This window comes from Branchiostoma floridae, chromosome 4 (assembly GCF_000003815.2).
Source record: "Branchiostoma floridae strain S238N-H82 chromosome 4, Bfl_VNyyK, whole genome shotgun sequence".
NCBI classification, from domain to species: Eukaryota; Metazoa; Chordata; class Leptocardii; order Amphioxiformes; family Branchiostomatidae; genus Branchiostoma; species Branchiostoma floridae.
In genome coordinates, this window is record NC_049982.1 from 7,694,962 (window position 1) to 7,708,126 (window position 13,165).

The 13,165-nt window shown below is 44.6% G+C and overlaps 2 protein-coding genes across 3 annotated transcripts in view; one reads left to right on the forward strand and one right to left on the reverse strand.

Moving 5' to 3' along the window:
- The first annotated feature begins 242 nt into the window (after positions 1 to 242).
- LOC118414446 lies at positions 243 to 8,536 on the forward strand. Of its 2 annotated transcripts, XM_035818485.1 has the most exons (6): positions 243 to 395; positions 5,444 to 5,601; positions 6,156 to 6,280; positions 7,004 to 7,067; positions 7,179 to 7,238; positions 7,969 to 8,536. In XM_035818485.1, exons 2-6 carry the CDS (start codon positions 5,463 to 5,465, stop codon positions 8,076 to 8,078), a joined length of 498 nt encoding a protein of 165 aa, XP_035674378.1. In that variant the 5' UTR covers positions 243 to 395; positions 5,444 to 5,462; the 3' UTR covers positions 8,079 to 8,536. The 2 variants fall into 2 exon arrangements, with proteins under 2 accessions (XP_035674378.1, XP_035674377.1); XM_035818484.1 differs by lacking the exon at positions 7,004 to 7,067 and having other exon boundaries at positions 7,115 to 7,238.
- A 151-nt stretch (positions 8,537 to 8,687) lies between these two features.
- Positions 8,688 to 13,165, reverse strand: part of LOC118413178 — a 6,840-nt gene continuing 2,362 nt past the window's right edge. The window contains exons 3-8 of the mRNA XM_035816388.1: positions 12,650 to 12,951; positions 12,345 to 12,448; positions 11,088 to 11,249; positions 10,155 to 10,319; positions 9,807 to 9,878; positions 8,688 to 9,331 (exon numbers count right to left, since the gene is read on the reverse strand). Coding sequence (XP_035672281.1) covers positions 8,760 to 9,331; positions 9,807 to 9,878; positions 10,155 to 10,319; positions 11,088 to 11,249; positions 12,345 to 12,448; positions 12,650 to 12,951 — 1,377 coding nt within the window. The 3' untranslated portion in view covers positions 8,688 to 8,759. The remainder of the gene's footprint in view (positions 9,332 to 9,806; positions 9,879 to 10,154; positions 10,320 to 11,087; positions 11,250 to 12,344; positions 12,449 to 12,649; positions 12,952 to 13,165) is intronic.

A 13,165-nucleotide genomic window follows, 5' to 3' on the forward strand; every position in this document is an offset into this window, starting at 1 on the left:
AGCAAAAGATTTTGTACATTCAAACTTAAAAGGGACCTTTCAAAAAGCAGCTTGTGATGATAATATTCCTGCTAGCGAAATAAACCTCTACATGAGCTACCTTAATTTGTGTTTCTATATGTTGCTTTCTTCTCCAATGATGACCATCACAAACGACATATCACCTTTGATAGCTAGGTTGAAGCAGATCTTGCCTGACCGATCTACGGTCATCCCCCGATCTGTAGAGGGAAATGGGACGGTCCGACTCGCCTGACGTCACCGTACTCAAGCATATAAACCCGCGGATGTGGCCGGACCAGTTTCAGCCGAGCCAGGACCCCCACACTGAGCGTGACCGTGAAAAACCTCAGCCAGAGAGTTGACCTGCTGCCACGCGCCGTCTGTCACAAACAGTAGGTTCTACTGCCTCAGTTTGCCTACTTAAACTTTTATTACTTTGTGTGCATTTCGTTAGATTGATATTGTCACAATATATGTGTGTTATAGTGAATGTCACAGCAAGCAAAGCATATACCCGCAGCTGCATATATTCTGGGGGGCGTGTCCGATACGAAGTTTCTTCTTCCCCTTCTGTGAGCGTCTTTAAATGGCTTCTCTTACCGCAATTCAAAACCGAAGTTGATGATTTATATGCACAGGTATGACAGCAGTTTCTTTGTATGAAATGCTGAATGTAATATACTTAGCTAACGTTCAGAAGCATCGCAGGAAGTTTAGTTATGCTACGGCCGCGGCTTGCCTGCACTGTGATAACTTTGTTTGAAGCCTGGTGAAACGGCTGGTTTTCAAACTCGGGTCACTTTGTTGTTGAACGACAAAAGTCAACAAAGCCTCGGTCATGATTCCGTTTCCGCATGTCCATATCCCAGGTTGCAGCTGAGTACCCCAAACAGTGTGTACGTGTATATGCCATGTGACGAGTAAACTGGATCAGACTTTAGTTTGGGGTGTGACGCTAATTGTAATTATAGATATGACACACTGGATGACAGATGAGCACATTTGTGCAAACAACTCGAACATACGATTTAGAACTGGTGATGGGTCGGCATGTTTTAATATGTGCTAATGATGCTGAACAACGCGACCGGGTCATGGCGAAATTAGCTGCCCTTTTCATTAAGATCGACTCGGAGATAAGAGTCCGCATCGGAACACTGGCCATATTCACAGCCTTCCTGCCGGTAAGCCGCCCCCAGGACAGACGGGCAGGGTAGGCCGGTAGAGCAAAGGGACCGGGCTTCTGCTGTGTTCTCTGAATCACTTTCAGGCATGCAGTGAGTTAGAGGGACATGGGTATCGTCTTCTCACCGACTTGTAACCCCTGCATAAAGTGATCTAGTTTACACACTACGTCTGTCTACGTGTCCGTAGGTCAGACACCAAGTTCTCTCCCATCTCCCTTCTTTCTTTCTTTCTCTATATCTCGCCCTATCTTTCTCTCCCTCTCACTCTCTATCTCTCCCTCTCTTTTTCTATCTCCTCCCTCTTCTTCACTCACTCTCTCTTTATCTCTCTCTCTTTCTGTTTAAGAATTTGTTATCGTCTCCGTAAGTATAGAATGGCAAACGAGGTCGAACTTGGTGCACGGACTTTAACACTGGAAAAAGAGCCCGCCTGCACTTAATAAAAACCATAACCCCGGGCGAGCTGTCATTCAACTGTGTACTCCCGCACACCTGTACAAAGAAGCCCTCTCAAGCTGGAAACATGGGATCTTAAGACACAGATTACAGGCGTTAAGTTCAGGTTAGAACAAAGACGTCTTTTGTAAGGGTTCGACAGCCATATATGCATAGACTTGGGATTTTCTCCGCGACTATCGGAATTTGCAGAGGTAACTGTGTCGCATAAATATTGACTCTAGCCTTACCAAAACAGGCGAAACCTGAATCGTTCAGGTACAGAAGGTTAGATTTTATCTCATCTTGGCACTCTGACAGAAGCAAACAACTCATATCCTTGTCACGCAAGAAACATTGAAGTCTCCCCTGCCGCTTTTTATTTCAGTTCGTCTTACAGGACACTTCTTCTTTGTTAGCTTCTTAATCTAAAAAAAAAGAGATTTTGTAACATTCCAAGTCAGTCAACCGTGTGATTGCGCTTACCAATGAAACCCTATGGTTGCCAAACACCACTGACAAATAGTCTCCATCTAGCCAGCCTTGTACTCGTATTCTGGTAGACACTACAGTCATAGTGCAACAGTGGTGTAACGAAACGACCTGAAGTGAGTTTTATCGACGCCCTGAGTGGACGACTGTAGCCGTCCAAAGATTTAAAGAATGTGGCCCACTCATATGGTTAATTTCACATTGACAATAGATAGAGTAGCCACATTAATCCCAATTGAAGTGCTGTCACCTTACGCAGCGGTGGCGCAAATGATGACCATGAGATTGCGGATCATCCAACACCATGGTGTCCAGTCTATCCACTTCTTCTTAAAGTTCTTTCTCCTATTATTTGTACCTGGGCGCTCCAAATATTATTATGTGTACTTTTTGAGAGAAATTTGTTCCAACCAAGCCGGATAAAATGTTCATCCCAAGCTTAATCCTACTTTCTTTGGATCCTTAATGGCTACATACTTCACTAGAAATAGCCAATTGTATTCGGGGCTTATAGACTTTAAAAATGATTTTCTTTCTTCAGTGACATTCGTATCCTATTCCCGTCCTCAACTAACGCCAAACCCATTTGCAGAAAAGACGTTGCCATACTCAGCTGCTTTGTAAGCGAGACAGCAAACCTATTTAACTAAGTATTAATGTGTTGTAGTCTTGTTTGCACTGTCAGAGAGCCTGTCACCCAGACTGTGTACCCGCCGGCATAAGACTTCGCCTTGGCCCAAAATAAACCGTGATGTCGCCCTTAGTGCTGACGCCCCATTCTTTTTCAGACCACAAGACACCACTGAGCTACAGACCTGTATTATGCCTTAGGCCCTTAGGCCACCGTGACAGCAAGTACATTTCATGGATGACTTTAGACTGCAAATAAAGATAGTGAGATACGCCGAAAAAAACAAGATGGCTAAATTTTCAAAATAGACACCATAAATGTTGTTAACAAGAAATGAAGTGACAAGAAATATGGCATCACAGCTAACAAGGCATTCATTCCTGTATTTAACAAGTGCACTAGTGTACATAAAGTGGTATACTAGTGTTACTAACAAAGTGTACTATATTTGGTCTCTGTCATTAATATACGATAAAGCAGTATGTGCCATTTTCCTCTACATCTCAGTAGGGTAAACCATTGAAGCTTTTACAAGCGCGCCGACCCTCTCATCTTGTGCCCCCTGGTATGGGGTTCTTAGGAGAGGTCAAAGACGCCATGCTTGGCCGAGTTTCTCCTCTCAGTTCTGGCAGAGTTCCAGCTCTACCCCACCGCGCCATCTGCCATCTGCAGATTTATCGTTCCCACACACATTCTGCCGGTATCCTACTCTTACTTAGAAAGCCAGTCAACGGCTCCGTTTCTGTACCTCCAGCTGAATTTCCACTCTTGTCAACCCGCTGAATCTTCATTCCTGCTGATGGTAATCAAATGCTTCGGGTGTAGCCGGCAGTGACGGTAGCTGACGTACTGTCATGACAGTTGGCAGTAAAAGGTTCACATTGACAACTAGCATGGATCAATGCATGGATGCCTGGCAGACTACACCGTCACAGGCCAACTGCTCGGCTCCAGGGCCAACATCCCCCAAGGAAACTTTTCCACAGGCCCCCTGAGTTAGACCGTGATATGCATGCTGCTTTGATTGACAAGAAACAAGTATTCAGTCATCACTATAAATTTCGTATCTTTCAGACGATTAGCTGTTGACATGTTTACACATATCTTTCACACGATTCCTTCGCGAGCGTTTCTCTATAATCTCCATTAGAAAGCGTCGCGGTATCTATGAAACTTAAATCATGTTTACGACAGCCTAACTGCGTTCGTTGTTGCTAAAGGTGAGAGGTGAAGCATTTAACGTCACACTGCATTCCGTGCATCGCCCAAGGCGTTCTACTGGCCTATATAGCGATCCCCTGGTGTCACCTCGCATTATCAATGCCGTCTGGGTTACATTCATCATGCAATGGTGATAGACATCATTTTGACAAGCCAAAAAGAAAAGGTGCTCTGCAGGTGTTGTTCCTGTTTTTCTACCCTGGTGATTCGAGTTAGTACCTACATGTATTTCAGATAACCCGCCTAGATGCCATCCGATTACTACCACTAGGCCATACAGTGTGACGAGGCCTAGCCTGGTTAACAAACCCAAGCCCGATCTCAAGTATCTATCGTGCAGACACGAAATATATTTTTGAGGTTGGGGTATGGTATCCAGGCTAGACTAGGCCCGGTAGTAATCGGATGGCACCCAGGCTAGCCTAGGTCATACTTGTGCCATGGATTCCGGTTGGTTGGGTACCGTACCAGTGTCATGGGAGTTTTCGATCTAAGAGGTCGTTCCAGTCTAGGCATCGTATTGAAGTTTACGTTAATCTGCAGGCAGATTTACCGGTGGCATACTATGATAGTATAGCCGGCCAAATGGAATCAGTCTGTTGATTAGTTTTGATACGTACCCTCCCACAAATCCGACCTCATTCCTACATACGAGAGTCATACGAGGGAGGAAATTCGAATCGTATGTCTCTTACTATTAGTATTACTTACAGGTACAACTGTGGCTAGATGATCCTAAATTAACCGGGTACATTATGATATATCATCATGACATAACGCGTTACATATTACGACGCCAACGTTAACCATGCATAGATGCACAACCTCACAAGATAGACACCATTAGGTATAAGAGCTTACCCTGGCCAGTGGCCAAACATTTCTACTAGCTTCTTTTGGTTCTGATCAGTGCTATCTCCGTCCCAGATACCAAACACTCACTCAATCACTCAGTCAGTCACATACTCACTCAATCTCTCACTCACTCACTCGCGGCCCAGCAAAGGTCGCCGACATACATACAGGGTATCCTGATTATACACAGGGTTACCATCTGTTGTAAATGACCGTCTTTATGTTTCTTCCATGCAAATACATGTATGCCACTTTTGTATTACTATTACAATCTTATTTCAAGATTCAGCCATACCAATTGGTAATGCACAAACAGTAAAATAACATCTTAAGTCTATTATCTTCAACTTTACTTCCATTTTTCAAAAAGTTACTCTAGCTCTTATCATCTCCGTTTTATCGTTTTCTTCCTTTTCTTGCCAAGATAAGTTCCTAATTAAATTTGTTAGATGTGGGATTCATTACCACAGGAATGTCACTGCCACTGTCGAGTTCCTCTCAACATTTCATGGTGAAACATGGGTGGTTTAAGGCAGAAATTATACTGCGGTTTAATAGTATGGACCGCTAGATGCCGCTTGGTACAAAGACACTTGAAGATTGTATCTTTATTTTCCAGAACCTCCCCAACGTTCACCATGGTTAACGTCATCCTGGAATCCGGAGGGGCCCAGGACCCCCTGCCGCAGGGCAAGACCAACTGGATGGGTCAGAACGGGCCGGGCGGCTGGTGCTCCATCAAGGTCAACAACGTCGAGCAGGGGCTCAACTCCATCGGTTCGTCCTGTAGTTTTACGTTAATCCGCTAGATGGCGTTATGATGTGGCATAAGCGGCCCTAAGGCAACCATTATCTGAAACCGCCTGTTACGGCAAAAATGGCGAATACTAGCAAAGCACATTTTGAACATATACCCGATCTTTGAACATTGAATACATATTTATCAAGGAGTGCTGCAAATCCACTTGATCATGCCTATACCGGCGTTATAGCTAAAATCGACTGCTCTGCCCGTCTATAGCACCTATGCCCAGTCGCCAGGAGGCGGTTTCCGTCTGGCTGGACAGGTTAAGTCGCCGGGGTTTCCGTCCATTCCTGTACAGTATGTGACTATAGAGCGGACTCAAAACTACCAATACTCGAGCTCCATTTTCTCCTTCCCCGCAAAATGAAATCCCATCGAACTTAGATGCATTTACAGTATCTTATTACCTGCCTGTATAATCTTCATGTTCCTGGCAATAATAGACTATTGAAAAGTGATGTCCTGTCTCAAAGACCACACAGTGTAGTCGCGTTATCAACCCTATAGTGTACATGCACCTCTGCAGGGTTTAACATCGTGGTTCTGAAGTTCCCCGAACAGAACCCGCCGGAGCAGTACTCCTGCTTTGACACCTGCAAGGACCAGAATGCCTGCTTCACTCTGGCGGACTTCATCCAAAAAATCCAGCCGGTAGGTTACGCTTTCGGTGGCCGGACAGCTAATAGCAGGCTATCGGCGTTGTCCTTTAACGTTTTCCCACTTTCTATTGATTTCTTTTATCATTGGGAGCGAGGAGGACTTTGTTTATCTGTGTTCTTTGACAGCAGTTTGACATATAAAATCTTATAATGTACAGAAATTGTAAGGGTTGAAATGGATGTCAACCATCACGTTAAAGAAAAATTGACTACATATGCAGTATATAACACCTCCTTGGCATAAAGGCTGTGCAAATTGTACTTTTGCTATTACTTTACTCTACTAAGCGCGTGGAATGGATCTTTTGAATTTTGGTTGTGATGACAAGCATGATCACCTAGACGATTGTTTGTTTGTTTGTTTAACATGTTTAATTAACCTTCTCCAGGACCGCTACAAACTGATAAGTGCCTGTGGTTCCATTACTGACTACCTGTGCCAGCCTCTGTGATTTGTTTGTTTGTTTGTTTATTACTTGTTAATCCCCTCCAAGACCGCTACATCCTGATGAGTGCCTGTGGCTCCATCACTGACTGCCTGTGCCAGCCGCTGTGTGGTTTGTTTGTTTGTTTGTTTGTTTATCACTTGTTGAACCCCCTCCAAGACCGCTACATCCTGATGAGTGCCTGTGGCTCCATCACTGACTGCCTGTGCCAGCCGCTGTGTGGTTTGTTTGTTTGTTTGTTTGTTTATCACTTGTTGAACCCCCTCCAGGACCGTTACATCCTGATGAGTGCCTGTGGCTCCATCACTGACTGCCTGTGCCAGCCGCTGTGTGGTTTGTTTGTTTGTTTGTTTGTTTATCACTTGTTGAACCCCCTCCAGGACCGTTACATCCTGATGAGTGCCTGCGGCTCCATCACTGACTGCCTGTGCCAGCCGCTGTGTGACGAGCTGCGCGCGCTCGGGTCAGGCTACTTCAGCCGTAGCATGGACGAGCTCAGCGGGGGTGAGCACCTTTTACTAGCCTATACCAGGCTCCACAGGTCGATGGAAAAATAGTATAAATTGGTCAAATAAGATAGAAAACACACCAGAGGAGTTAGATGGCCGAGGAATTCAGTTTGCGACCTGAGGCCAGGCCGGCCAACACTCCTAGACCAATTAACTCCTAGGATTTTTCCTAACTTGGCTAAAGTCCGCTATTACTATTCGGCCAGGAGAGAGCCTGGTAGAGACTAACCTTTTTCAGTCACTGGTTTATTGAGTGAACTCTCAAACACGACAAGTACGATTTATTTACAACCAACAGTATTCCCATATTAAAAGCTATTTAATTTAGTCTAATCTAATCTATTTAATCTAATACAGTAACACTAGTCTATTAAAAAATATTTTCACACCTTTGAGAGCACATGGGTTTCTGTTACAAAGTATTACACAGGTTTAGCAATGCATGAGCTACAAACTCAAACCATATACAATATCAGCATTGCCTTACCTTAGACCTTAGATACTCCCGCAACACTGTTGCATTGGTCAACTCGGTGAGCATATTTTCTCCATAAGGTGCGGTCTTGAGAAGTAACCGCCATGCTTTCCATGTTGTTCAGACCCATTTCCCTTCCGTCTTAGTTTCAACATTGGTTTAAAACCGACTTAAAACAAATCGATCATAGATTGACCGTGCATTGATTAATCGATCACTTTACTGATCACTGCCCTCGTTACTTCCCCAGCTCACAGGAACGAGTCCTGGGTGATGGTGGCCAGGAAGGGACACGGGCTCATCAAGGAGTGCTTCAAACCCGCAGGCCAGGGACCGTGCATTGACAGCGTCGACATCTAGGCAGCCAATCAGGCGGCGAGCCGTATCCACGTCACGGATGACGTCATTCAGTTCGATGCCGATTCCATATATACAAGTATTTTAGTACCTGTCGCGATCGGTGGCAACTGTATAGCTAATTTCATTTGTACTAAGATGGGTAGCTGCATCATGGGTAATAGGGTCTAACGTTTTCCTTGGATCGCTACACTGTATGCGACAGAAAGGACGAGAAAAGTTGAAGCCGGAGTGTTTTCCATCATTCCAATAGAATAGAGTCCATGGACGTTTCTGTCTGGGTGTTAGGGTTCCCAACAGATTCATACAGTTGTCTTGTATGATTTCTCACAATCGTATTTTCTAAAGCTCTAATCAGTCAGCAAATGTCAACGGTAACGGACAGATTCGCTGCATGATTAATTTTGTCATCAAGCTTGTCACAACTTAACAACCAAGGACCAATAAACCATGACATTTGAGGTGTGGTGTATTTCTTTAGTTGAACACTGACTTCACCTCGTTGAATTATTTTCCCTCCTATCCAAGATTCCGTTATATGGTCTTATATTCAACAAAAGTACAGCAATAGTATTCCAAAGCGTTTTTTTTTCAAATTTAATGAAAGAAAAAGGAAAGAAACACAAAAACCTTAGACTTTTTTTAACGATAATATATATTTTTGCATTTCTTATATGATATAGTCTACTTCACTGGTGAAACACAGGTAAAAGTTTGACAACAAGGTATGGAAAATATAGAATACGTTATATGTACTTGAAGTAAAACAAATATGTAAAGGTAAATCTTTAAATTACTAAGGTGTGCTGCACTACTTGCAACAACGTCATGTTCTGAGTTGTCAGTATCGGCAGTGTCTACTCTGTGAAAAGTTGGCTTGTTATCTGGACCTGAATCAACATGTAAAGAAATCACAGAGCCTTCTGAGGTTTTGGTGAAGACGACTTTAAACCCCTGTATGTACCACAGCGGGCCAGTGAAGACCATCCTCATCACGTGTTCTTGTACCAACCCGGGCTGTAGATGCCCAGTTCCAAACAACCCGTATCGAAACCGTAGACTAGAAGATGCGAGGGAAAGGCGAACAGAGAAGTTTCCGAGAGCGGGACTGAAGTAGACACCGGCGTACTTTCGCAGGGGGTCAGAGGCAGTTGTTGTCGGTGCAGTCTGTTGGATTCCGCTAGTCGTCTCTCTTGAACGGCGCGAACTGACAACAATATCTGCATCTGCTGACGGTTTGCTGAAGTAGCTAAATCCTGATAGAAACAAAGCACAAAAAATCCAGATCTTTATTTCCCCTCACACCACATCATTCAAATGGTAAGATCTTAGGAATAGTGATCTTCGGAGGTACTGATATTAACTTACGTTTGTAACGCTAGTTCACCTCTATCCGAGGGGTTACCTAAATCCAGTTGTTTCTAAAAAAAAAGCAGGGCATTCATATATAATTAGCAATACTAGTATCAAATCAAAGGACGGCGGTTTCAGATTGCAACAATTTCAAAATATTGCAGTTATTTTAAAAATGTTGCATCGCCCATCGACTTGACAAATCCCTAAGTAGCCTGTTTTCAAAAACCACTGGCGGATATAAGTTCTCCGCGGATAAGGGTGAACTGGCGGTGCTACATGTATATGATTTAAAAAAAAGTTTACGTTTATATATTATAAATGCTGATGACAAATTGAACCTTCAATGCTTCTCAAAGATTATATATATTGCCTCACCATCAGAAGACCACGTATGTCTCCTGTGCCTGTGTTGACAGATTGTAGAGGAGTTCAGCCACGGAATTTTTCCTGGAGCAAAATGAAACTATTAGTCACCTTCATACGAAGGTTCATTCCCTCCAACTGTTTCCTCGTAACAAAAAAGAGCCTTGCACGGCAACTGATGAGACTAATCTTAACTGACTTCCACAGAAACTTAAGGTGGGGTCATCAAGCATTGATGGCGTTGATGACGTAGTATACTCAATATGTGTATTACTAAAAATATTACACACACGCACCCACATACACGCACACACACACACACACACACACACATACACATACAAAATAAACCTTGCCTACCAAGAGCGAAGTCGGAGATGTAGTTATGAATTGACCAATGCACGTCTGACTGGAACTGTGCGATTCCATTGGAGACTGTGAAGATCCCGACGTTTTCCGACGGAAACAGCGTCAGCAGAGAGTTGTAGGAGGGAAGGGTGCCCCCGTGCACCAGCCGCCTGTACCCTGCAGGTAAACCAAAACAGGACAGGAACAAACTTGAGCAAAGAAAAACAGCTGAAGTTCAGATTAGATCTGGAAGGGAGTCCAGAGATGATCGAAATCTTGTTGAATGGTGTATTGCAGATTGAGGCCTCTCTGCTAGGTGGCGTCCCTTACACGTTTGGTTTACTGGTACATGTATCTACTTCTGGGCAGGCTCACATACATTCAAGCAGATGTTATGAGGTCCACTTCTCCATTATCAAGGTTGCAACAGTGCAATACATGCGAAAACTCTGTCTTTCAATAGTCACTCGAGTTACCCCACCATAGTAACAATATCAAGCAAAAGGCATTCCCCAACGCAGAACGTCGCCCGTGGCATGTACAATATACATTGGGGAGGCTGTACTACACTGGGATGAGGTTTCCACTTTCGTGGGCGTGGGCGTCAGATGTCAGGCAATCATAGAATCAGATTTACCTAAAGAAAGCATTGAGGTGTTCCTCTGATTGGGTGATTACTGATTAGAGGCCGTGCCTACAAAAGTGAAAGCCTAAGTCTGGTTCAGCAGACCTCTCCAAGGTATGGGACGACGCTTTGCGTAGGAGAATGCCTTTGCCTTGTTCTTGTTACTGTGGTAGGACAACTCGCGGAACGTGGAAACCACAGCTCGATTCATTTATAACTGATAGCCTAAAGTAAAGCATAAAAAATTGAGCACCACAACATCAGTGTAGAAGCTATAGCGCTAATCTACCATGGACATTTCCGTAGTTACGTATACCGACCCCTGTATGTCCCAGTGACCCAGCCCATACTGTAGGCGGGAACAGTGTCGTCCACGGCTGCTTCTGGGCGGTACCGACTTTCGCGGGGGAAGGTCCCGGATGTGATGGTCATCTGAGGCGCATGCGTCTCCTTCAACAGTCTCTTCCTCACCAACCGCATACCTGTATGTACATGTAATTCAAGATAAAATGGTATATTATATGGGGACTCTCTCAAGTATGATGAATAGCATAATGTTGCGGGAATCTTAAACGCAAATTTTGCGCATCCAAGACAATCAACAAACGAGAAATGCCTACAGTGCTTACTAGTATGTAATTAAACCTGTAGACTGTTAAGAATCATTAGCACCAATTTTTCAATGTACTCTTCAACCATAGGTTAGGCTATGTCTCGTAGCCAATTTGTAAGCTACTTCGAATTTATTAGCTTTAGATATCAGTGCACTGCGAAGCAAACGGTATCTAATATCAAACCTATCATGATATCAAACGAATCAAACTCCAGCAGTTGAAGTGAGCCCATACCAACCATTGCCAACCTTTCCCTCTTTACCTCCGACCACCGAGTTCTGAGTAACGTTACTGACAGCATCTGGCACCAGTCAGGATGATTGCTATGCCCTAAGTACACAGTTATCGGCTCTCTACTGGAGCGGTTTGAACCTCCGGGCATGTTAATTGTGGTCCGGGGCTGACAGACTGTTTACTCGTGACGTCACGTCACCAAAGCCTTACCGGAAGCCTCGGCCCCATCTGCCGCAACCTTCACCTTCCGTGTGGCTCCGGGCGCGCCCGCGGCTTGCTCTGTTCTCCGTGTGCGACTCTTAGTACTATACATACAACGGCCCTTCCGTGTAAATAGTAGATGCGTGGCCAAGATATATCCTGTCCTCGAAATCAAAACAAAGCATGTCTCTCTCTTTCATTCGCCAATGTGTCTCAAACCAACGACACTCTATAGCATAGCTTGGGATTTGGCTGTAGTATGTTTCAAAATAAACACACATCTCTGTCTAGTAGTCTGGAAGGTTCAAAAGTAAAACGTGTATTTTTAGGTGAATCGAAAGTGACACGAAAATCATAAAGTTTAGTTAATCGCCATATGTCTCCAACTATGAGGACTCTTTGGTTGGTATCAATTATCTAACGTTTATAGGACACATTGCATCTCTTATGGACACATCCCTACAAAACATAAGCCACCTTTCAATGCAATCTGTTGAATTCTTCCTAGAGAATTCTTTAAAAGCGTACCTTCCGGAGTCTTCCCTCCCTTCAGGTGGAAGCGCATCCACCTGGCCATGTCCCCCGCCGTGGAGACCACACCCCCTGCCGCCACAACCGAGTCCGTCACCGCCCTGGGACGGCAAGAACACCGAATTTGAAATTCCATGTCCAAGTTAATCCGCAAACGGTTACGTAATCTGCATTGTACGCTTCTTAACCCCCCGGATAGCTGACATCAAGCACCTGTATCATAAACGTACCCGTGTATTTCATGAATGATGAGCAACTGAGGACGAAAACTAGAAGCAGTATTCATACGTGGGCACGCCTACCATAGCTGTTCTTCGTCCAACGCCAGAGTGGCCCCCTGCAGTGGGTCCACCAGGTACCCCTGCGCCAGGTTCCCCCTCAGCCCCTCCCCCTCCAGCACGTCCCGCGCCGTGTGCGTGTCCGCCATCCCCAGCGGTCCCGTCAGACGTCTGTGCAGCGCGTCCGTCCACGTGCCGTTGGTCAGACGCTCGAGCACGTGGCCGGCCAGCCCGTACATCAGGTTACTGTAGGAGAACTCCGAGCGGAACGGGAGCCGCTCGTCAAAGTACCGCAGTCGGCTTGGAAAAGAGGATACAGAAGTTGACATTAACAGTCATCTCTTGATATATTGGTGCGTTAACTAGCATTAAAGTATATTTAGGATATAGATATCGCATTCATGTTAAGTCAATATCTTATTTCATTTGCGAAAAAAACGATCTTTTGATTTTATGTTTGTAATTGTTTTTGTTGTTGTTTATGTTTTTCAAACAATGTACGACCGCCATATTGGCGGCTAATCCTGGAAGAGCCAGACC

Excerpts from the sequence above, each read along its gene's own strand:
- LOC118414446 (XM_035818485.1), top strand. The coding sequence starts at position 5,463 with ATGGTTAACGTCATCCTGGAATCCGGAGGGGCCCAGGACCCCCTGCCG. Across the intron at positions 5,602-6,155 it reads GCAGGGGCTCAACTCCATCG|GGTTTAACATCGTGGTTCTG; the intron begins GTTCGTCCTGTA and ends GCACCTCTGCAG. Across the intron at positions 6,281-7,003 it reads TCATCCAAAAAATCCAGCCG|GACCGTTACATCCTGATGAG; the intron begins GTAGGTTACGCT and ends AACCCCCTCCAG.